Here is a 25,507-nt window from a genome sequence, read left to right on the forward strand (position 1 = left end):
AATCGCAAAAAGCGATTGGAGGATTGGTGGCTGAAAAGCAGAGATGTGGCATAAGGTTAGAATAGTAGGAAACCGTAGGCAAAGTTGATGGAGAATCTTAATGAGAATTGCCAACACAGTAAACAAAAAGAAAATAATAAATAAAGAAAAGCTGAGCATGGTGGCAATTGCCACCACCCCGTTTCAAAGGGGGCGCTCCTATCCATCCATCCATCCATCGTACCGGCTGCATTTGGCGAACACGCGGCCGGGATCGCACCCCCGCCTTTCCGGTAAGCAGCCGAGCACCATAACCACTGAGCCACCACGACGGCTCTCAACCCTCCAATGGTTTTTGCTGATAGTTAACTAATTATACTATGTCAAAAAGCATTTTTTTTCGATTAAGTGCCACTCATCCAATAGGCTTCAATTCATTTTAGACTTTATTTTCCCTCTTTTGCCTATTTTTTTCACTATTTTGCCGTCCCCGGCTGTTTTCCCGTCCACTCACTTTATCGACTTCTGCCCTATTTTGACGTTTTTTTCGACATTTTTGGCTCTATCATCCAATTGACATTGCTTTTTTTTTGCGCAGCATCCTCACATCATCATCTCTTGATAACACCCGCTCGTTTGATGCTACCTCTTCTGAGAACGTCACAACTGCTGCGGACACGTTTTGTTGACACGGCCCCGCCGGTGTAGCGTAGAAATACTTTCGCATTAAACGCGACCCACTTTATTTCAAAACAAGCCCTGCAACCGACAGAATCGACGTGGTATAATGACGTCCAAGTCAGCCACCTTCGTCCTGCCAGCATCCTCACTTAAGTATACTCCACTTTATTTTTTTTTTAATTGGGATGTGCCTAAACACGCCATCTTTCTGGTCAGGAGAATATAGCACCTGCTTGCACTTACTAATTTTCTCCTAAAACGTCGTTTAATACCAATATTCATTATTTAAAGACATACCTTTAAGACAACTGCCAGCTTTCAACGTTCGAAAGCAAAGGAAACAATAAACAGATTTCTCGATTGCAGCTAATATAATAGGCATGTCTGGTTACAAGAAGCTTTCATAGATGGCGCCAGCTATGCCTGTGATGGGGAAGATGGTCATGAGGCCAGGCGCACCATCGTGCGGCCGTAGTATTTGGCAGAATGACATAGTAACGGACTCTGCACCCCTGTACACTTGCTTTCACTGTCAATAACAACTGGTGTAGAAGGTTCAGAGTGATTGACCCTACGTCATCGGCTATCCTACTCTTGGGGAGCAGGGGCGGCCGTTCTATGTCTGTGGGGTTCAGTCGGTCACACGAAGGACGCGAAATCGAAACCTAGTCGTTGCGGCTGCATTTCGATGATGACAGTACAAAAATATCCCGTGTGTTTGGCATTCGCGTAGTACGTAAACGGATTCCATGTAGATGTAATTAAAGCAGGGCATTTCACAGCAGTGTCTTTTATAATCCCACTGTAGACTCCAGATAGTTAAGAAATCTGCTGGTTCCTGGCAATTGGGATAATTGAAATTTTATGTCACAGACCAAAATTAGATGCTGTCAAGCATAAATAATTCGACCTCCTACGATTCCTTATCAACAACAAAATCTCAGTTGAAGGGTTTTTCCGCATTTCACCTTGATAAAAATGAAACTGCCTCGAACGCCAGTTTCTCTGCATACTCGTGATCAGCAGACTGACTGCGTCACCCCTGACACAGCCCGGCTAAATCGATAGCGTCTAGGCTATCAAAGCCCAAAGGCTAGAACCAAATGTTTGCAACTTGGTATCTATATAAGGACTCCATTGGCAACTGAATACTTGTAAAATTAATACTACGTTACACCACTATGCCAATATTGTGTCCATGCTCTGGCTGACGCCTTTCAATCATCTGGATCTCGGAGTGGTGTCCCCATCAACCAATTAAGAACGACGTCTAGACATGCGCCGTCGGAGTTCGTGAACTGAGAGCAGATTCTGCCCAGCGCGTAGGCTGGTCACGGTATTTAAGAGCCACATTTCTTCTGTGATAGAAAACAAAGCTGCAGATTCAACTATGACGAAACCGATTCTCTACCAAGACATAGGAGAAGAGCTGTGGACAGAGAAACTTTCTAAATGCCAAATTAAGACCTTATATATACTCTTCCGCCAAGTCGACAAGTGTCAACTGGTTGAAGCGAGTCGCCGTAGCCAGCCGCCCTCACCACTGTGAGGAAAAGGCCTGGGTAGTGTGGGGTAAGGATGGCTGCGGTGCAAGCGAAAAGATTAGTTCCGCGTTAGCGTGGAAGTAGAGGTAATTTTGGCAGGAGGGGTAGCGCTTGGCAACAAGTCAAGGGTTCATTGCCAGCAAGTCAAGGGTCTTGAAGATCACTGCTTCGATCTGTAGCTTGGACGTTTAAAATGGACTAGACAATACAACTTTTCATATTTATCCCCTGTCGGTGCAGCAGCACTTGCTTTGTAGTCTTTTGAGAATGCAGTCATAAAGCTTCGGTATGGAAGCTTTTCTCCATACTTCAAGAAAATAATATCGGGAAGAACGGAAACTCATTTCCAACCGAATATCCGTGGTTGCAACCACAAGATATTATTTCTCAGTGGCAAAACGCATGCACTAAGAAAAATCGATGTACCCGGCTTCCTTTGTCATCTGGAATCCGAAGTGGGAGTTGAAGACATATTTGAAGAGGTCTTGTTTAGCATATTCCAGAAGAGATTCTCCGACACTGTCTGCCTTCCAGATGGGCCTCAAGTAGTATTGGCGGGTATTGCTGAACATCGGGAACAGGTAGCGTTCCCGAAACGCTTCTTCGGTGTCGCCCTGTTCGAAGCCCTGCAGAAATAAATGGAACGCATTTGCGTAGCTTTTATTTCCTTTTTATATCAATGGCCGCAGTTCTGGGGAGCGCCAATTAGAGACATGCAACTGACGTTGATATTCTTTTGTAGCAGCAATAGCGCGTTAATTCCCTGACTACACAAGCGGCCCGACCTTATCGGTAAAAACCGCATATAAGGACTTCAGCTTGTGTCGCCGCCGTTCGAATCCTTGGACGGGCTCGAACAAGGGATGCCCCTTGTACCTTTACTGTTTTCCGCGTTATCTACCGACATACCCTCTCAATTTTTCTAGCAAGTGTTACTAATTGTCAAGATGGCATTCTTGAAAACTGAAAATGAGCAATGGGTGCAAAGGAAGCCGCAGTACCCTAGCCAACGTTCCCACAACATGACTTGTCGCCCAGACAAAAATATAGTCCACTTGCCGAAACGTTTGCCAGAGGACCCTGTCTTCTTTCCCGCCTCACGTTCGTTTTGTGTTTCTCAATCTTCTGCTGTGTTGTTAAACATTTCTTTCGCAAAGATTGTTTACCATACATACGTCTCCACCATTGCCTCACGCAATCGAAAGAAAAAACAGGTGATTTTCTGCCGTTACAGCAGATATTCTGCAGCGTTTTTGCCCGTGAACTTCTGTAACGTTAGAACAAATTTTTGTGGCAACAGAATTTTGTTGCTACTGAAAAGCACTACAGAGTTACAAACAGATAATGGTATAGAGAGGAAGGCAGATGGTTTCTTGACTCAAAAAGTGAAAAATGGAGGGGAAGCCTCAGGGTGCCTGTCAACGTTTCGACAAGAGGACTTGTAGACAAGTCATCGAGAAGACAAATCCTCTCTTCGAAACAATGGCAAGTATCCTCAGGCCTTCCCCTCCTTGTTAACTTAAACTACAGGCAAGCTCTACAGAAAACTACAGTACTACTGAAAAATGCTTGAAAAATAAAAGAAAATGTCCCGTTACGACAAAACGACAAAACATTGTCGTAATTCTGGCACAGTTCTTTAGTTTTGGGCTATGGGCATCTTGCACAGCTTGGCGTACTGTTCCTCCCGACAGCGAGCACATATAATCAAAGTTGACTGCTCCGCTTCTTCGAGGCATATACAGGGTGTTTCATCTAAAATTTTCCACAATTTTGAAAATAAGCTTTTTGAGTAAGAAGTGCGCTGTTTTGCCATAACATTATCCGTTGTGTAGTACATCAGAATACAGTTAAGACGCGCTAACTAGCAGGCTGGTTAACTAGTATTGGATAGTTAACTTTTTAACTATTGCTGTTAGATTTCTTAATTATTGAGAGGCGTGTATCCCAACGTAAGTAATGGTTTGGTTTGGGGTTTAACGTCCCAAAGCGACTAAGGCTATGAGAGACGCCGTAGTGGAGGGCTCCGGAAATTTCGACCACCTGGGGTTCTAAATTTCCGGAACCCTCCACTACGGCGTCTCTCATAGCCCCTTAGTCGCCGTAGTGGAGGGCTCCGGAAATTTAGAACCCCAGGTGGTCGAATATCCATATCAGTTTTTAGAATTTCGAAAAAGCGATTACCCTCGGCGCAGTGGCCCATAAAATTCTGGGTGCGTCGCGTAAAAATACATGCGCCTTCGAGAAGCTTCCAGGCAAAGCAACCTCTCCAGTGCACGCAACCCATCAGAGCAGCCAAAGTTTGTTATGCCACAGCGCCGACGGTAACCGCGTTTTCGAAATTCTAAAAACTAATACGGATATTACCTGAAGTAATAGTTGAAAAGTTAACTATACAATGTTAGTTAGCCAGCCTCCTAGTTAGCGCGTCTTAGCTGTATTATGATGTGCATCACCGCTGACAGTGCTGTGCCGAAGAGAACACTCATCTAACTCAAACGTTCTGTTTTTAAAAACTGTGTAAAATCTTAAGTGAAACACCCTGCATGCATAGACCCGATGTCGCAAGGTGCGCGTGCTTTGATCCCTGGGCACTCACCACGGCGTACTCCAGCACTTCGGGGAAGGTGTACACGAGCCTGTCCCCGACGTTCTGCACCTCCCGGGTGCTGCCACGCAGGCCCCAGAACTCGAGAATGAAGAGCAGCGACAGGAGGCAGGGCGGCAGTATCCAGCTGAAGAGAGGCATCCGCCGCTCACGATACGCGTGGATGGTGCGCTTGATGAAGACAGCGCGCACGCGGTCAACGAGAGAGGCTTCCGAGACCGGGGTGGTTGCCACCATCTCCACCAGGGGCGCTGCGTATTTTTAAGGAGAAAGCCTCTAATGGCTCATACTGTCGTCCGTTAACAGAGCGTGTCACACGCCACACGCGTTTAACTCGGGGAACTAAAAAACCAATGGTTGCTTCAGATAGATGAGGAAAAAATTAACCTAAAAGCCAAGTTTGATGACTGTAGGTTAATTAATTAATTATAGGCAAAATGTCGAAATTGCGTTAAAATATCGCGGACGTCGATAGAGCCACGGTAACGGTGTGACGACGCATCCACCGGAAGTCGTCACGACGTAGTGACAATTGTCACAGAATGGTCGGAAAAACGTCGGATTTGTGTAATATTAGATGGGGAAATGTGTAATTGAGCGTAATTAACACTGAAGATCCCCGAAAGATGTACAATTTGGGTATCGATACAGCCACGGGAACGGTGTGACGTCACATCCACAGGAAGTCGTCACGGCATAGTGTCCTTGGCTTTCGCCTCTCGACACTTTAGTTGCCGCCAAAGTGTACACGCAATTTTTGGCAGCCGCGGTGACGACTGTGCCTTCAAACCACAGGTTACCACAATGGCCTTATAGGCTTAAAAATTAGGCGCCATCCTATGTGGAATGTTCAGTATTGGAACAAGTCTGAAACACTCCACGTGGCCTATTGCGTGGAACGTGCTACTACATCAAAGTAGGGGTCGCATGTTTGGTTTATTGGTTTATTGGGATTTTCCCAAAGCGACTCAGGCTATGAGGGACGCCTTAGTGAAGGACTCCGGAAATTTCGACCACCTGGGGTTCTTTAACGTGCACTGACATCGCACAGTACACGGGCCTCTAGAATTTGGCCTCCATGGAAACTGGATGCGAATGAGTAATTACTTCGTTAACTAAAATCTGCTGCACCTTGGGGGATACCCTTGAACAATGGAAGAATACCGTTCTCACATTCACTGGCCATGCTCATTAGCTAAGTTAATAAAGCTATTTCCCAGGTGAGGCGGCGGTCCAGGGTTCGAACCATGAACAAGGAAGAAAGAATTTTTCTCGGCGGCTGGCCGACAGATCCTGCGGGAATTAGGCTACAACATTGACAATTAGAGCCACTTTCGCCCGCTGGCCCAACTGATCGACTTAGTAGATGGTATGCCATTACCAAAGAATATGAGTTCGGCTAATCCTCAAAGGCGCAAAGCTGCCGCCAAACGACACGAGAAGACAACACACAAGCTAGTCCAGGAAGGAGCCATCCAACTGTACACAGACGCCGCTCAGTTTCATCACTGCGCCGCTATAGCTTGTCACGACTCTGTCAGATACCTCTGTAGTTCAACGGCTTTCCGAGGAACACACCGTCATCAATCTCGAACTCATTGCCATACGACTTGCCATTACTCGAATAGTAGAAAGACAAGATCCGGCTCCTTGCACCTATTATGTTTACACAGACTCACAAGCAGCGTACACCGCCTGCCGCGCAGGGGGAGCTGACTATGCCGTTCTTAACACTATTCGAACAGAAGCCCGTCGCCTGCGAGAGGAGGGCTACACTTTAATTATCAAATGGATTCGTGCACACGAAGGAATCACTGGAAACGAAAAGGCACACCAGGCAGCGCGCTCAGCAGCTCTTTCCGCACCTTTGCCTGGATCCAAATTCGTTTCCGCTTCTTGGCCTCCTGATGACGTTGTGCACCCGTTATCGCCCCATATGGATAAGGCGGAGACATGGCATCGCGCACAACGCTATCGTCGCAACATACTCTAGCACTTGGCCAACCCTGAGCAACTCTATTGCCGTCCACATAGCACATTCCGGAGAGCGGAGGCAGTGCTCCTTCGCCTGGCCCAGACCGGCCAGCTTCTATCACCAGCGAAGTTGCACATCATAAACCCGCGCTCATACCCGACTCCTCAGTGCCAGACGTGCCCCTGCCAGAGGCACGGCCGAACATCTCCTGTGGAGCTGCCCTACCTTTGACGCAGTACGGGAGAGAGCACTCAAGTCCCTGGGCGGGCTTCGACCTGGAACCCTGCAGGAATGGGTCGATCCGATATCGCACATCGGGCCATCAGACGCACTCCGGCTCTGGCGAACTTTTCTTTCTTACTTCAAGGAAGATGAAGGGCCAGGCCATCACTTCGCGGAGCCGACCTCAGGACGACACTACCTCGAGGAAGAAACGGACACCGGTCCCCCATCCGCATACCGACCTTCACCCCCACCCCCACCCTCACCATCACCCTTAACCACTCCCCCACCCCAACCTCCATGCAGCACCTCAGTTCTGCCGCAAGGTGTCGGCCTACTAAATGCAGAAATAAAGACGTTTAAAAAATAAAGAATTTTTCTTCTACACAGATTTTGTGGAAGCTTGGTCGTTTTTCTTTGTACCCGTATGGCTGCGCTTGGGCGGATGCTGTTGAGTAATTTCTCCCTTATTACATATCTACTCTACGGGGGGGGGGTTTGAATGAATGGACCTAAAATGTTCCTCCGACATTACATTCTCTCACTTCTTGCAGCCAGGGAGGGTCCAGGAGAGGGGGAGAGAATTTCTTTGTCTGAGGTGGCTCACCCTTTGCCTCCATAAGCGTGGCGTCATCCTGGACCTCCTCCGGAACCTTGCGCTGCTGGCGGTGCACGTGCTGATCTTCTCCCACACGTATCAGGACGTCTTCCAGCGAGGTGACCGTCACGCCCACCGATTCGATGCCCAGTTCTTCGGTGCGCTTTTCGATATCCTGCGTACCGCAAGGCGGGAAAAGGCGATCACTCAGTGTTATTCTTCCCACTGTATTGATCTTTCCAAAAGAATTTCAACACTGGAGGAGGGAAGCACCGGCAACAGCTTGCAATCTATAACTAATAGTTAATAAAGAGACTCGTTGAACATTCCTTCTCAAGAACACCCTTAAGTCGATATCGACATGGCGGTCACGTAGAGGAATACCGAGAGCACAAAACGTTAGCCTCTAAACCTCGTGAATCGCCTTACAGAATATGAATCCGAAGGTAAGGTGCATGGATACCGAAACTAAGGGCAGAATGGGTTCGAACGAGCACTAATGCTTCTTGACATACAGTAGGTTATAAAACACCTTAGTACACATAGTCCAGAAACGTAAGATCTACTTAAATTCACGTCTGTAGGTATTCTCAAAAAGAAGTTAACACTGCAGCTAAGCTTCTGCAGTGCATCAAGTATTAGGATACCATGAAGCTCCTATGATACATCACACCAGCGTCACTTGCAGGGCCGTTAAAAGTTGTGTGTCGTGCTGAAATGGGCCCACACCTCGTGCTAAAGTAGCCAGACCATCGAAATGTTCCACAAAAGTGTCCCACAAAGAAACCTCTATAGAGGTAGTCTAAAGTACGATGGAACACCGTCTGGTCAGGATGATGAATTATAACAAGACGAGAACTGGAATCACTGACCAAATCAAAAACAAACGAAAACGACGTTTCGGGTCTCATACGGAACTTTTGTTCTTCAAAAGAAGACTTGTGAATAAAAATGACGGACGTTTTAGCGTGGTTGGGCCAAATGCGCATCAGTTTTTACTCCGGCTTCGGTTGGAGTCTCAGTTTTCATGGTGCAGTGGTTAAGCGTTGTGCCACTGTCCTGGCAGGTGCTACCCCTGTGCTGCGATGACAGGTGCTGCGCCCGCTTGTCAGACCCAGGTTGCTCTCCCTGATCAAGTTCTCGCGGCCGTTCATTAACTGCTACCTGCCACGATAGTCACTGTGCTCACAATCCGGTGGGCACGTTGTGATGACGCCACAAAGTCACGTGACCTAAGTGGCCCTCCTAAGTTGCTTCTCCGGGTATTTTTCGTTCACAACGCCGACGACACGGACGACGCCGGATTTCCAGCAGAACGCGAGGCTTAACGCTGTCAAGCCAAAAAACTTGAACACAGGCACGCAGCACACCATTCCAGTAGATCGAAAGATTAAGAGTACCGAGATTCTTACTGTGCCTCAGGTTAGTGAAACCCTTTCCCGTATCTTGAGAGAGCACGGAACGCGCATAAGGGCCAACAAGTATTCCTCGATCCGAAGTTAAGGCCCGCTGCGGTGGCTCAGTGTTTACTGCGCTCGGCTGCTGACCCGAAAGACGCGGGTTCGATCCCGGCCGCGGCGGCTGAATTTCGATTGAGGCGAAATTCCAGAGGCCCGTGTGCTGTGCGATCCCCAGGTGGTCGAAATTTCCGGAGCCCTTCACTACGGCGTCCCTCATAGCCTTAGTCGCTTTGGGACGTTAAACCCCAATAAACCAAACCAAACCAAACTGAAGTTGCCAATGCGAAAGACCCCCTGCCAGGTGTGGTTTATCGAACTCCATGCAACTGCTAGCCCTCCGTCTATGTCGGGGAAACAGGGAACTTCTGGCAAAGCATGCAAAGCATCACGGCGATTTTAAGAATCCGCGCATCAAAAAAGGCGATTGCGGAAAATTTGCAGACCCCCGGCCCGAAGATAGGCTGTGATGAAGCGGCAGTCACGGCTACAAACACTTTAACAAGACTACAGCCCAACCGCAGCAGTGGCCTAGTGGTTTGAGTATCCGTCTCGCATGCAGGAGGTGCCAGGTTTGAATTCTCCAATGCCTCTGGGTACTCATCAGTGATGCAACGGGTGCAAGCTTTCATCTAGCCAGGAGCTTGAGTAGACGAAAACTTCTTACGTTTGGCGCTGTTTGTCCATGGGTCCTCTTGCGCCATAAACATTGTTCATACCACCACCATCAACACCTAGATTCCTTAATCATGCAGGTGGTTTGATTTGGTTTGGTTTGGTTTTAGTTTATGGGGTTTAACGTCCCAAAGCGACTAAGGTTATGAGAGACGCCGTAGTGGAGGGCTCCGGAAATTTCGGCCACCTGGGGTTCTTTAACGTGCACTGGATCCCGACGCATTAATTAAGGCAAGCTTCATCACAACTATGGGAAATGGTTTCAGAGGATCCTGTGAGCAATATAAGCATCCCCCTCCCCCTCTTTTTTCCACAACAGTATTATTATGAACAAAGGTTCCCGAAATGTCATTTTAACGTAAGAGCGTTGAAGGCCCCGTTCTGCAGAAAATCCCGTATCGGCGTTGGCGTGGGAGCGAAAAATGAGCATGGCATCGGCAGGTGGCCCCCAGAAAGCAACCTAGAAGACAAGGGGGGCCACCTAGGTCACGTGACCTTGCGGGGTCATCACAACCTGTCCACCTTGGCAGGTGATTAAATTAATGATTGGTCGCCCGGGAAAAGCAACCTGGACCGCACAAGGCCCACCGCTGGGAGCACCTGCCTTCGCAGGGCAGAGGCGCATTGCTTAACCACTGCACCACAGCGCCAGGAGGTGTATGAGGACTCCCAGGGATCTATGAATGCAAAGTGAAAGATGACCGTGTCCATGTATGGGAATTAAAATATTACGCTATCGCGCCATAGCCTTAATGTGGAGCTTAAGCGTCCCCTGTAATTTTATGTTTGTTTTTGACTTGGTAAGATTCAATCTTCACCTTGTTATAAATGTCTGTTGAGTACGTACCTTGAACATGTCTATGATGACCTTGGTGGCGATGATCTGGCCTAGGAGGAAGACCGCCTCATTCACCGAGTCGCTCTGTACGCGCGCTTTCGAGGCGTACTTGCGCAGCAGCTTCTCGATTGCCTGTACGTTGCAGTTTGGCATCTTGTTGATCTGCATGCGGTAGCCGGTGCTGAAGCGCTGCTTGAGGAACGTCGGCGACCCGCAGCACCTGCAAGCAACATTTCCCGCTCCATAAGCATCGTCGCATCAACTACTTTAAGTGATGGCGATTCACAGAAATTTTGATCATGATTACCTTCGGCGCTTGAAAATCGAAGATCAGGAATCCCATTTGGAGAAATCCCAGAGCGCTCGTCTGTGTGGTCTCCTGATTCCGTCTTTCTTCTGTTTCGCGCTGTACCACCCCCAATGACTATTACTGACACGCCCAGCTATCCATTGACCTCATTACTTAAATTATCATCATCATCAGATTAACTATACCCATTCCAGGGCAAAGGCCTCTCCCCTGTCTCTCCTATTAACCCTGTCCTTCGCCAGTTGTGGCCCCCGTATTCCCACAAACTTCTTAATCTCATCCGCCCACCTAACTTTCTGCCACCCCTGCTACGCTTGCCTTCTCTTGGAATCTACTCCGTTACCCTTAAGAACCAGCGGTTATCTGGCCTTCGCATTACATGCTCTGCCCAAGCCCACTTCTTGATTTCGACTATAGATGTCATTAACTTAATAGTTAAGCATTACTTTAATAGTTCCCCTTAACGTTCTTGAGGAGGACGAAACCAAAATGCGAAGCTTAACTGTTCCTCTCAGATGTTAAGCTCCTTTCATTCAGTGCTCAGAGAAGCATACTTAAGTTTGCCTCTTCGATACAAACCAGCTTGCTCAGTGGCGGCGACAATGAGAGGATGGGAAAACAAAACTTCCGCTTCTGAGTCCAGTATTCAGTTCCCCAGTTACTTTACCTCAACCACAAAACCCTACCTGACCCCCAGATGATACCTTATGCCTCCATTGGCCAGGATGGCGATCCGGTCACCCAGCACGTCCGCTTCGTCTAGGTGTTGGGTCGTAAGGAAGACGCATGTGGTCCGGCGCAGCTTAAGCAGCAGCTCCCACAGCTCGTGGCGTCCGTCAGTGTCCATGCTGGTAGTCGGCTCGTCCAGGATCACCACCTGAATAAATGCGCATCACCGCACACCCGGTCATATATTTTTTGTTATTTGTTTTTGTCCCAGGCTATTATTTAGGCGATAAAGTATTCTACGCGTGTCAGAACAGGAGCCCCGGAAATGAAATAACGGCCATGATACTCGGAGCAGTTTCGTGTAAACTTTTCGTGTGGCAGTCAAGCTGCAAGTACGGCTCACCACTGGGATCACACGTTCTCAAAAGTGTGAACCGTCGTTCTTTTCGGCCTTTTCATTCCTCCTGCTATAAGTGAATAGACAGGTTATCTGCCGTCGTTCTAGAAGCTGGGAGCTCGTCAGCGCGCCAGCGTGTATAGCGAATTTTGCTGAAAACGACTGACTGAATGCACTGACAACTGATAAAAACGACGGATAGGCTCAGCAGCCAATCCGTTGGACTGAAATATTAAATATTTAAGTCCAGCGAGTGCCCGTGGAAACAATTAGCTATTTATGCAAGTTCATGCCACTGGAGTGAAATGGAATGGCCATGACTTATACCCACTACTTCTGGACAAAAGAATCTGAGCCGGAAACCTTTTATGAACACAATTTTTTTTCGTATAATGTAAGACTTCACTATAACAATAAATACATTCGCATATCACGCGACGGCAGTCTTGCATTTTGTTCTCTATTAACGTTTTTGCTATCGTCAAAAGCGTTCACCGTTGGTTTTCTCTGGCAGTCTTAACTTTTCGATGCGATTGGTGGAAACACTTTGAAAGAAATATTTTGCTACATAGAAGATATGATCACTACCTTCAATATATTCATAATAACATCTTGGTCAAATGTCTAGGGGAATCCCCCAAGGTGGAGTAGATTCGTAATAAGGGAGTAATCACTCATTGACATCCACCCGAGCGCAGCCAACGGCTACAAAGGAAAGCTATACAGCTTTCTCAGAAACTTCGTAGTTATAGAAAAATTCGTCCTGGTCCGGGGTTCAAACCCGGGACCACCGCTTCACCGGAGCAGTCGCTCTACTAATTGAGCTAACCGGGACGGCAAGCTTATGGTAGGTTTGGTTTGGTTTATTGGGGTTTAACGTCCGAAAGCAACTCAGGCTATGAGGGACGCCGTAATGAAGGGCTCTGGAAATTTCGACCACCTGGGGTTCTTTAACGTGCACTGACATCGCACAGTACACGGGCCTCTAGAATTTCGCGCGACTTCATCGAAATTCAGCCGAGAGCGAATTGATCAATAACTCGAAGTGAGAACTATGTTGGTCAAATGTTTAGGGGGAATCCCCCAAGGTGGAGTAGATTTGTGGAGATAATATCTTACAATTTTTCAATTTTCAAAATTTTTTCCGGCAATGTTGGACATGGTAAGTCCTGCTGAAATCTACTTGCGGCTGGTTCGCTAGTCTGGAACTGTGCTCTGTTTCCTGAGTGGAGCTCGAATTCAAGTTCCTGGCTTGTGCGAGAATTCTTCATTTCTCGCACACGCTGAGGAGAGAGTTGGAAGTCAGTTGGCCGATGTCCTCCCACCTTGGGTGTGCCCACGATGGCAAGGGCGGTGCACAGTCGGCGCTGGAGGCCAGGCGAAAGGTCAACGGCCAGCATAGTGCGGCACTCCGTCAGACTGGCATCGTTCAAGAGCGTCCAGACTTCGTCCCTCGCCTTGTCCCAGCGCACACCCTTGATCTGCAACGGCGTGTTCTTTATAAAGGCGCCTCCAGTCCCGGAGCCTCAAAGGTTATTGAAAACAGTGGTCAATGACACAGCAACTTCTGAGAAAGCCCAAGTCTCAAGTACTCTTAAGTGTGGGATTGCTAACCTGTGGGTTGGCTTCACCGCTGCACTTTGCGGAGCTGCCTGTTGCTGCAAACACATTGTTCTGCGTAGTTCTCCCATGCTGTCCGATTCTTACGGACGCAGAGTGAGCTATAAGGCCAAGAGTAGAAAGGTATCTACATCTCTTTGCCTGGGTTTCGATTACAAAAGATACAACACGAAAGTCATTTCATAAAAGAATTTATTTCCGTTTAGCTTGAAATATGTGTATTGATAGCCGAGCACATCAGTTTAGGCTGTTTTGCATTATCGTCGTTGAACGTTTATGGCTCATCTTGGCCTGCACCAAATAAAGTGAGCGGAATTGAGAACTTCAATACCTCGTCTGTGTTACCTCCCAATTCAGGCCACAGTGGTACAGACCTCCTAAGTAACTTAGCCCAGCTCCCTGCTGCATCGTTGAACGGCTTTCGTGGGAATGTATCCTCCAGTACGTTCCCCTGCGCTGCATCGTCCTTTTGCGTTTAACTTCCTTACTATGACCCTTCACTAAAAAAGTTAGGTGTAAAGTAAACAGCTTTTAATAAAGGCTGCCACAATAGATAGTACAATGCTTTTAGTAGAAGTAATAGTGTGACTGAAAAACCGACTTTTCCACCTGCGGATTCGTTTTGTCGGCTGAACGTATCGCATTCCAGATTAGTATATATTTCGAAGCGTTAAGCACTTGGGTTGGATTAGGTAGATCGCCACTTAGAGTTGCCTGAATGCTCTTTTTACACCAGCACCAGAGTGTTGCAGTGAGTTGCATCAGTTAGAATGAAGCGCGAACAAATTAGTAAGAAAAAAAAGCAATGGGCACACGAGTGCCCTTCTTTCGTCCTCGTCTGTTTGCGCTTAATTCTAATTAGGAAGCCATTCCAGCTAGCCCAGTTCAGCCTCATCATCCTATATTATGAATTGCAATACTGAGCTATCTTCATAGTATGCCGCAAGGGAGTTCCTCTTCGGGCTGTTGCTTGCATTAGTGAGCCGGAGTCAGACCTCCACGCCGCTATCAGCGCTCTAAAGTTAACGAAAGTAAGGCGTGCAGCAGTTTGTGCTTTGATCGTTCCTCTTTAATCTTTACGCTCCTGAACCATGTGTGGTCGTTTTATTTCATGTGGCACCGCGTCACCCTAACCACAAATAAACTCAGAAATGTTGATAGTGCGTACGATGGCGAAAAACATCACGTGCTCCTCGACGGTGAGGTCATCGAAGAAGACGTTGTACTGGGCGCAATAGCCCATGCTGCGCCGGGCGTCACGTGTGCAGGTATCGATGTTGTAGCCGCCGACCAGCACGCGTCCAGAGCTGGCGGGCACGAAACCTGGATGAGAGAGGTGTTATTGCGAGCAGCTGAGGCTCTCAGCGTCATTAGAGGAAGGAACAATGGAGGAAGTAATTTTAGTTGAGCACCCATCTCGACACCCTACACGCTCTTACCATAAGAAAGTTGCCGCGTTTTCATGTAAAACCAGTGTTGTCGGTAACGCGTTACAAGTAACGGCGTTACCGGTAACGCGTTACTTTTTTCGGTAACTTAGTAACGTACTCGTTACCATTTCGTAACTGTAACGGGTAACGTACTTGCGTTAAGATTTTCCGGTAACGTGAGGTGTCACGTTACTAGTTACTTTTTAGTTCAGTTGTCCCCCTCCACCTCTTTTTCAGAAAAAAAAAACGCCGAAAGTGATGTTGCAAATAAACAAAACCTACGGGTGCTCTCGACGACCCTTGTTGCGGCTCGCATGCATGCCAGAAAGCACCTGCCCTTGACGACGCACTCAATTAAAAACAAAAAGCACGAACACGCATTCACACACTTGTCTTCACCCCAAACCACTCACACGCTTGAGGGATATGAAAGATATGAACCACGCTTGAAGGATATGAGCGTGTCGTCAGGGTTTGAGATCTTTTGGTTGGAAAACAAGCCTTGCAAAGTAGTCGAGTTACCAGTTACAGTTTGTAGGGTCTGCTCGCGGGCAAGTCAAATCCCGCGCCGCTCACCGCGGGTAGTCTGGAACCCTTCTTCCCGAGTGGTGGGGCGGGGGGAGAGAGGCGAGGAGAAAGCCTTTATAAGGCGAGACAGGAGAGGCTCGCGGGCTCTTGCTCTCGGACCAGCCCTGCGAACGGACCACCTGACCCAGCTGCCACGACGACGACCGGCCCCCCTGATGTGAGAATAAACCCTTTGTACAAAGTCCTGCCTCGAGTGACTGCCTGTGCGTCCCCGCGCAGAGGAATTGCCCACAAATAATGGCGCCCAGCGTGCGGCTTTAATTAACACCTTGTGGACGATTTCTCTGCCGATTTTGGGACGTGCAGCCAGACTCGTGGCAGGCCCTCTTTGTTCAGGGCCACGCCGGACCGATAGGGTTAAGGAGCGGGTCAGGCGGAATGTTCGCGGGGTAGCGACTTATGTAGTTTTCGGGCGTTTTGTGTTGTGTATTTCCGCGTGTTTGTAGATAGATTGTTGTGTATGTGAATGTTCTTGTTGCCATGAGCAGTTAGCCGGTGCGGCCGGACAGTTAGCGCGAACTATGCCTCCCAGAAAGGATGTTTCAGCCACGGCTTTGGATGGCGGGGCAGCCGGTAGTGAGATGGCCGACGCGGCGGCCGTAATAGGGGAGGTGACTGAGATGTTTGCCGCATTAGCCCGTCAGCTCGGTTCGGTGGCTGGCGCCAACCAGGCCGCAGCATCGGTAGCATCGGCGACAGCATCGCGCCCGCGGATAAATATGGAGGTCCCCTCCTTTTCCGGGTACACGGACGCGAAATCAGTCCACGAGTTTTTACAACAACTCGAGGACTACCAGACGGCTCTGGGCGCCCCAGATGACGTAGTGCTAGGGCAGGTCCTGCCTGTAGCACTCGTCGAGAGCGCGGCGAGATGGAGGCGGTGCCAGCCGACTTTCCAGTCGATGGCGGACTTCAAAGATCGTTTCCGCGCCGAGTTCTTGCCGCCTGATTATGAGCGCCGGATGCTGGATGAGCTCGCGTTGCGCACCCAACACCCAGAGGAAAGCCTCCTCGAATACGTACGCGCAATGCAGGAGCTGTACAAGAGGGCAGATCCGATGGCAACCGACCGAGATCAGGTTGCGCGTGTGATCAGGCAGTGCCATCCACGCTTCAAGCCGTATCTGCGGGGCCGCAGTTTTACAAACCTCGAGGCCCTAGCGCAGGAGGCCAAGACCGTGCAGGCGGATTTACTCGCCGAACTGCGCTACCGGCCGCCCCCCAGGCCGGCCGAATCGCTAGAACCGGGATGCGCATGGGATGGAGGCCGAGAATGCGCGATGAGGGCTCGGCGCGCCGAGGTAATGGCCGTGGAAAATCAGGCGGAACCCCCTGTTGTCCCTCGTGCGCTTGACCCGTACGCATTCGAGCAGCGGCGTCGTGCCGGTCTCACAGGCCACGCGCGGAGCGAGCGTCAGGAATGCGCGGAGAAAGGGGAGAGCCGTCCCCAACCGCTTCGTGGAACGAGGGGTCCTCCGTCTACGCGGCGGGTGAATGACCGGCTTTGCTGGAATTGCAACCAGCCCGGCCACGTGGCACGCGAATGCCAAGCTAGGCGTATGCAGGGAAACGCCAGGCGCTGGCGGTGATGTCTGGTGGCAGCGGCCTTTCACCGTCAGCGGGAGAATTTCATGGTTGTCAAGGCGCTAGTCAGGAAAAGAACTCCCGCGCCGGCGACGGGGAGGCCTTTGTCCCGCTCGCCTGTAGAGCTCAGGGAGTCGTTCCGCGCTCAAGCCCTTTTATGCTAGTGCAGTTAGCGGGTCGATGCTACTCTGCACTCGTAGACACGGGCTCAACGCTGTCACTGGTCGGTGACGAGGTGTACGAGGCCTGCCGGATAGGTAACATCCGTGTCAGACCGGCCGAAACCCCGTTAAGCTTAGCAGCTGGGGCGGCAAAGGCAAAGGGAGCAGTGCGTCTTACGATGCGTTTTGACGGCAGAAAGCGGAGACATCGCTTCGTCTATCTGCCTGGCTTGTCAATACCAGTAATTCTGGGAAGGGATTTTCTCTCGAGCGAAGGCATTGTGCTCGACATGGGGGAGAATGGCTATCGTTACAGCCAGCTCGCCCCCCTCATTCCCTTCGAAAGCGCATCCTTGCCCGGCTGTCCTGCACAAAAGGTGGTTGTCCACACCTGTGCGACAGAAAGGCAGGTGAGCTCCCTCGAGACGCTGAGAGACGGTGGCCCGTTAGAAGCGATTATTGCGTCTTTCTCAGGACCCAGTAGTCAGCGCCGAAGGCTCGCGGAAACTTTACTCCCGTTTTCGGATTGCTTCACGGAGAAACCGGGCAGAACCGACCTGCTTCAGCACGAGATTCAGACGGGTGATACGCGCCCTTTCAGGTGTAACCCGAGGCCGTTAAGTGCGCATAAGAGGCAGCTTCTCGACTGTGCCCTTGACGAGATGATTGATACCGGTGCGGTGAGACCCTCACAAAGTCCCTGGGCGTCACCAGTGGTTCTAGCGCCGAAGAAAGATGGATCGGTCAGGCTGTGTGTTGATTATCGTAAGCTCAACTCACTGACGCCTACGGTTGCGTACCCTTTTCAGTCGATCGAGGCTGTGATGTATGCGTTAGGGAACGCGAGGTTCTTCACAGTCCTAGATGCAAGCAGAGGGTACCTGCAGATTGAGGTGGCCGAAGGTGACATTGAGAAAACCGCATTCACCTGCCACCGCGGGCTCTTCGAATTTACTCGACTCCCGTTTGGTTTGTCTAACGCCCCGAGCACGTTCATGCGACTGATGGACATCGTGCTGGGCGATGCAAGGTTCAACTACGCTATGGCGTACCTCGACGACGTTGTGATATTCTCACAGTCGTTCGAGGAGCACCTCATTCACCTGAATTCCGTTCTCGATAGAATGAGACGTGCCGGTCTAACCATAAATCCAAAGAAAGTGCAGTTGGCATCGAAGAGAGTGAACCTCTTGGGCTTTGTCGTGGATGATGGCACACTGAGACCGAATGATGACAAACTGCAGGCAATTCTGAACTACCCCTGCCCCATGGATGTGAAAAGCTTGCAGAGGTTTTTGGGGATGGTTGCGTTCTACAGGCAATTCATCCCGCGCTGTTCGGAGCTTGCAAGGCCGCTGAACCTGCTGTTGCGTAAAGGCTCGAAGTGGGTCTGGGGCAAGGAACAGAGTGACGCATTTGTTGCCTTGGCTCGCGCGATAGCGAATACCGCTAGTCTGCGCCTCCCCGACCTGAACAAGCAGTTTGTCTTGCAGACAGACGCTAGTGACTACGGTGTTGGAGCTGTTTTGTTGCAGGAACACGAGGGCAAACTGCGCCCTGTCGCGTTCGCTAGTCGCACGCTCACATCGGCGGAGCGGAATTACTCCGTGACCGAAAAGGAATGCCTGGCGATCATGTTCGCATTGTCGAAGTTCGACATGTACCTAGACGGAGCGGTCTTCACCGTGCAGACAGACCATCAGGCATTGTCTTGGTTAAAGAGGCTCAAGAACCCCGCAGGCAGACTCGCGAGATGGGCGCTGACGTTGCAACGTTACGCGTACGCCATCGAGTACCGCCGGGGCAGCTTGAACAAGGTGGCCGATGCTTTATCGCGCGCACCATGGAATGCTGGCGGAAGCGCTTCAGAGGCGCAGCCCAGCTTTGTAAAAAGCGGCGTCACCGCTGTTGGAGAGGAAGAGAGGGCGGACGGGAGTGTCGCGCCCTGTTTGGAGAGAGAGGAGACGGACAAAGGTCCCGCACGGTGCTGTGACGGAAGGGAAACACAGCAGCTCGTGGCGGCGACCGCTCGCCTGCCTAGGAGCGAGGCAGAAAGAAATCTGTCTTGGGGAGTAGCGGTCAGTAGAGAAGAGCTGATCGAGGCCCAGAAAGCAGACGGTCTTTGCCAGCGGGTGCTGAAGGAGCTTGCGAGCAGCGCAGCTTGCACCGGGAACGCTGAGGGCAAGTACGACGCGTATCTGCTGGGCGATGATGGCTTGCTGCTCCGCTACATCCCCCAACTTGACGAGGAAGCGGCGATAGCATCCCCTTTCCGAGTCGTGGTCCCGAGAAGGTTGCGGAAACGGTTCCTGCAGTACTTCCATGACTCAGCGCTGGCAGGCCATGGCAGCGGCAGTAAGACTTACGACAAGTTATGCCGTGTCGCGACCTGGCCAGGCATGAGAAAGGATGTGCTGGGATACGCCCGTACCTGCCCGGTATGCCAGGTAGCCAAGCCTCGGGCGGGCAAGCCCGCTGGCATGATGAAGGCGGTAGTTAGCAACTACCCGTGGCAAGTGGTCGCGTGCGATATCATGGGACCCCTCCCTCGGTCCGCACGCGGAAACCAATTCATCCTGGTAATAACGGACCACTATTCCAAGTGGGTTGAGGTTTTCCCCCTTAGGAAGCTAGTGTCGGAACGAATTTGGGAAAAACTGTTGGAGACTTTCACTCGTTTCGGTTTCCCTTCCGACCTGATTACAGACAATGCTTCGTATTTCACAAGCAAAGTCTTTGTAGACTCCTGTCGGGCGCTTCAAATCGGCCACAGGAGAACGAGTCCCTACCACGCTCAGAGCAACATAACCGAGCGGGTGAATCGAAATCTGAAGAGCATGCTGGTCGCGACGACCGAGCAGCACAGAGATTGGGACGCGCGGCTGTCCGAACTGGCGTTCGCTACAAGGACAACCGTGAACAGGTCAGTGGGTATTACACCCGCTTACTTGAATTTTGGGAGAGAGATCGCTTTTCCGCAAGAGAATGCCCTACTCGACGCGGCGGGGCCTGCGCCCCCTCCGCTTTCGCAGTACGCGGCAAGGCTCCGGGAGCGCCTGGAGGCAGCGCAGCGAGCAGCCCGCGAAAACCTCGATGTGGCGCGCATGGAGCAGGCGGATCAGTACAACAAAGGTCGCCGTCACGTCGTTTTCAACACGGGCGACCTAGTACTCAAGAGAACGCACCCACTTAGTAACGCAGCGCGCGGTTTCGCCGCGTCGCTAGCGCACAAGTGGGCTGGGCCGTACGAAGTTACGGCACGGACTACGCCGCTCACCTACTGCAGTTGCGGTTGTTGACAAACGGTGAAACCGCCGGTCCGGTGCATGTCGCTGATTTGAAGGCTTTCCACCTTCGCAAGGACGATGGCTGCGAAGCGGTGGAAAATCAGCGCGATGCGGCGATCTCACCCCCGGGAGGACGAGCAGGTAGCGGTGCGGTTTGCAACCGACGCTACAACCTGAGGACCAGGTAGCACCCGTGTCTCTCGATCAATTATCACTCGCAGTGCTCTCGCCCTCTCAGTATGTCTTCTAGGAAGCTCCAGCGGACCGACGCCCGTGGCTCGGACTCCAGAAGGCAAGGCAGACCACCGTCGAACGGTGGCCGCCATCAAGGCGCGCCACCCGGCTGGCGGCAGGAGCCGCGCGAGTGGCGCAGGTTCCACGGCCGCGGTGGCCCCCACCGCCCGCCAAACCACATGCCTAACCACTGGAGAGCACCTCCCAGTGGTGCAGGCCAACGCAAGAGGGCCAGTGACGACCAGGCGCAGGGCCCCCCTCAGCACCCAGCCGGCGCTTCGGCCGCCGAGCAGCCGCAACCCAAGCGGCCCAGGGTCCTGCGGCACGTGGCCACCTGGACCACGGTCGCCAACGGAGCGGCCATCTCTTACTGCGCGCGGTCCAGGTGGCGGGACCAGGCGCAGCCCCTTCGCGGCGGAAAAGCGCTTGGCGGCTGCAGCGCCTTCCCCCGCTGCGCCACTGCAGAGGGGCGCCCGGAGGAGGCGGCCCTCCGCATCCTCCAGTCCAGCCGCCCAGACCTGCTGTCCCCGGCGGCCGAGGAGCTTTGGAGGGCGCTGCCGGCAGGGCCCCCAGCGGAGCCAGGCGCCTCGCTCCCCCAGGCGGCTCGTGAGGAGCCCGTCCAGCCAGCGGTGAGCGGCCCCCCCGGCGAGCACCCCTCCCCCCTGCGACGACTCTATGGACCCGGACCCGGAGGTCGTCGAATGCCTACTGGCGGACCCCGGGACGGACGTTTGAGGGGGGGGGGAGATGTAGGGTCTGCTCGCGGGCAAGTCAAATCCCGCGCCGCTCACCGCGGGTAGTCTGGAACCCTTCTTCCCGAGTGGTGGGGCGGGGGGAGAGAGGCGAGGAGAAAGCCTTTATAAGGCGAGACAGGAGAGGCTCGCGGGCTCTTGCTCTCGGACCAGCCCTGCGAACGGACCACCTGACCCAGCTGCCACGACGACGACCGGCCCCCCTGATGTGAGAATAAACCCTTTGTACAAAGTCCTGCCTCGAGTGACTGCCTGTGCGTCCCCGCGCAGAGGAATTGCCCACAAGTTACAGCGAAGACGCACTGATTAAAAGTTATGGTCACGGAGTAACGGCAAAGTAACGTGTGATACTTTTTTTCGGTAACGGTAACGGTAACGCGTTACCTTTTTTTGTAGGTAACGTAGGGCGGTAACGCGTTCTTTTTTTCTTAGCGTAACGAGTAACGTATTTAGTTACTTTTTTTCGGTAACACCTACAATACTGTGTAAAACAAATTTTTTCAGTACTCGTTCTTTCCCCATACTATCCCTAAGTGGAATGGTTTGCCTGCTGACGTTGTCAATTGAGAATCGGTAAATTTATTTTTACAAGCTCTGAATGAAGTATAGGACTCTTATGTATCCTTGTTTTGAGCCAAGTCCGATGCCTTCGTTTGCTGCCAGGTTCGATATCATTACATGTTCTCTGGCTTTGTAATCGGTTTTATGTTGTACGTTCTGGTTTTTGCTCTGTTCGCTATCTGCTTCTTTTGCAATGTACTTGTCATTTTTATCAATATGTTTGTACCCCACTCCTGCCTAAGGCCTGTAACACAGGTCGGCAGTTTTTGCTAAATAAAGTAAATAAATTCGAAGAGCAAGCATTCCACGAGGTGTGCAAATCTAAAAGATCCAAAGCAGGCTACAGCGTTGTCCAAGTTTTTTTTCTTTTTTGTAAGCAGACACAAGCCAAGAATGTGTGGGCAAGAAAGCGGAGAGCAGCGGAAGTTTCTGGTGAATCAGAAAAGATTGGAGGGATTTGCAGGCGGGGGGGGGGGGGGTGATGATCGCAGAGAGAACTTTTTTCCCTTCAGAGGACATAGCCTGCCTTATAGCGTCAGTAACGATGAGAATACAACAATAACTTGGCTTAAATTTAGTTATCTACGTCGCCAAAGCTAGCAACTAATTCCCGTCTCGTCCGCAGTGGGAGGGACAGTTGGTCACCAACTACACTTTGGTACAGTGAGTTAAGTGAATGGAGCTTCCGCGATAACATAACAGAGCCGATCGTATGTGCATATATGTACAAAGGTGTAACAATGCGCTGTTGTTAACCTGCGAGGACACATGTGGCAGTAGAAGAAGCATGCCATCGTTAACCGGTGGTCTATAGTAAAACCCACTGCTAATTACTCTTGTATTCGAAAAATAACGCCTCGCACCCGGAGCATAACTTTTTTTCATTTAGCCAAATTTCCGGCGAGGCGCTAGCAAAAATTTCCAACTGTGAATTCCGAACGCAACCGTAAAGCTACAGGCATGGGCATTACAGATGTATAGGAAAGGGCTTTGGTGTCTTAGTAGTGTTTCTATGAGGAAATAGGGAAAATTTCTACACTGTAGCTAGGTATACCAAGGGCACGCACCTAATCTGAGATTTCAACAGACCGTGTACTCTAAGCACTAATACGCGTATACGGGCATAAAAAGGGAGCAATATGTCCTCTGGCGCGCCCCCTTTTATAAAAGGGTGTGCGCTAAGTCCTTTCTGTTTAGAGTGTGGTCTATGAGAAGCCAAAGCACGGACTCCTAGCTCACAAATAGCAAGCAAAACAGCCCAGGAGCATCTAAGGGCTTTCACGGAACGTCTGAGCGAACGGTTTAAAAGTGCTCTATAACTACAAAACATTTGTCTGGTGCAATTTTCAAGAGTTAACTTGCTACGGGCTCAGCTGGCAACTACTTCAAATAACGGTTTATGGTTTATGGGGTTTATCGTCCCAAAGCGACTCAGGCTATGAGAGACGCCGTAGTGAAGTTTTCTGGAAATTTCGACCACCTGGGGCTCTTTAACTACTACACTCGTATTTCACGGGTAACAATTATTAAAGACACATTATAACTACAACCATTGCCCCTACGGAGAAAAATATCCCGATTATCTTTTTTTTACTAATTTACTAATTTACTTTAAAATTTTACTAATTTTACTAAAGCCACTTATCACGCCAACGGCACGTCTAATCGCGTGCCGATAACCCTTGTAGAATAGCAACAGCTCGTTTTCGAACTGCTGGTTGGTTGGTTTATGAGGTTTAACGTCCCAAAGCTACTAAGGCTGTGAGAGACGCCGTAGTGAAGGACTCCGGAAATTTCGACCACCTGGGGTTCTTTAACATGCACTGACATCGCACAATACACGGGCCTCTAGAATTTCTCCTCCATAGAAATTTCACCGCCGCGGTCGGGATCGAACCCGCGTCTTTCGGGTCAGCAGCCGAGCACCATAACCACTGAGCCACCGCGGCGGCACTTCAAATAACGGGATACCTACTACACACATGCCCGAGCATCATGTTCAGTGCTTGTCGTCGGCTCACCCGTGATCATGTTGAGAAGCGTCGTTTTTCCCGCTCCGTTGTGTCCCAAGAGCACCGTGATCTGGTTGTCGAATATGCGCAGGTTGACGTCATCAACAGCCACCACGCCGTCATAGTCCTGCAGAAAGACTCACGCTTGGCACTCAGAGGTCAACAGTTTCAAGCTCTGGTCTACCTCACGTGATTATGAAAGTACTTTCGATTTCCTAGCCCATTCGCTAAACATTGTTTTGCGGTTCCTGCCACCGTTTGGCTTTACTTTTTGTACTTGAAAAAAAGACAGCGCAAGACCATGTAGACTTCATACCGGAATCCAATTATTGCATTCCTTCAGGCTTTTTTCTTGGGGGAAAAACACAGCGCACTCCTAAGACACGGACGAAGAAAGACAAGACGATACAGCGCTGACTTCCACTGATTATTTTATTGTGGAGCAACATATACATACGTTCGAAAAGTGGGCGGGAAGACATGGGTGACAGCTTCCGAGTTTGCACGCGACCGAAAGATAAACTAAAATTGAAAAGACACATGAGGGCAAGGGTGACCCTTGGAGGAAACAGGGGCGATTTTAAAATTTTTTTTTTATTTTTAATGGTCTTTTTGGCCTTTTAGTGCATTTTGTTCACTTGTTGACATCTCCTAATGTTCTTTCTCGTGTACTGCCTGTTCGCGTCATCCTTTTAAGCGTCATCCTTTTAATCGCCCCTCCACTTGTCTTTTTATACTGTTTAGTTTTCATTTGTTTCCTCCAAGGGTCACCCTTGCCCTCATGTGTCTTTTCAATTTTAGTTTCTTATCTTTCGGTCACGTGCACACAGCAGCTGTTACCCATGTCTTCCTGCCCACTTTTCGAACGTATGTATTTGTTGCTCCACAATAAAATAATCAGTTGAAGTCAGCGCTGTATCGTCTTGTCTTTCTTCGCCCGTGTCTTAGAAGTGCGATGTTTGGTTTGGTTTGGTTTATGGGGTTTAACGTCCCAAAGCGACTAAGGCTATGAGAGACGCCGTAGTGAAGGGCTCCGGAAATTTCGACCATGTGTTTTTCCCCCAAGATGAACTACCAACTAGCCCGCTCTTCCACCCTTGCAGGCTTTTTTCACGCTTCACTGAGGAAGGTACTAAAGCACGTTTCATACTTTCATACTTAGCACGCTAGGATGCCAAAGTCAGCATGCCTATTTTACCTGGCTTAATTTAGGCCCCAAACAACTAGGCCGTCATCATTGCCATTAGCGAAGAAAGAACTGCGTTAAGAGGCAGCAATAACTGAACGCTTCCGTACCTTGGCAAACAAGTGTCTTTCGGAGTGAC

The 25,507-nt window shown here is 50.4% G+C and overlaps 1 protein-coding gene across 1 annotated transcript in view; it reads right to left on the bottom strand.

Moving 5' to 3' along the window:
- The window catches only part of LOC149331569 (phospholipid-transporting ATPase ABCA3-like), a 55,846-nt gene that overhangs the window by 24,290 nt on the left and 6,049 nt on the right, over positions 1-25,507 (bottom strand). Inside the window, exons 5-12 of the mRNA XM_089555521.1 lie at positions 24,192-24,309; positions 14,742-14,896; positions 13,279-13,434; positions 11,592-11,764; positions 10,587-10,797; positions 7,617-7,782; positions 4,804-5,063; positions 2,631-2,830 (exon numbers count right to left, since the gene is read on the bottom strand). Of these exons, the coding sequence (XP_089411647.1) occupies positions 2,631-2,830; positions 4,804-5,063; positions 7,617-7,782; positions 10,587-10,797; positions 11,592-11,764; positions 13,279-13,434; positions 14,742-14,896; positions 24,192-24,309 (1,439 nt within the window). The remainder of the gene's footprint in view (positions 1-2,630; positions 2,831-4,803; positions 5,064-7,616; positions 7,783-10,586; positions 10,798-11,591; positions 11,765-13,278; positions 13,435-14,741; positions 14,897-24,191; positions 24,310-25,507) is intronic.

This window comes from Amblyomma mixtum, chromosome 8 (assembly GCF_055824585.1).
Source record: "Amblyomma mixtum isolate Tamu chromosome 8, ASM5582458v1, whole genome shotgun sequence".
NCBI classification, from domain to species: Eukaryota; Metazoa; Arthropoda; class Arachnida; order Ixodida; family Ixodidae; genus Amblyomma; species Amblyomma mixtum.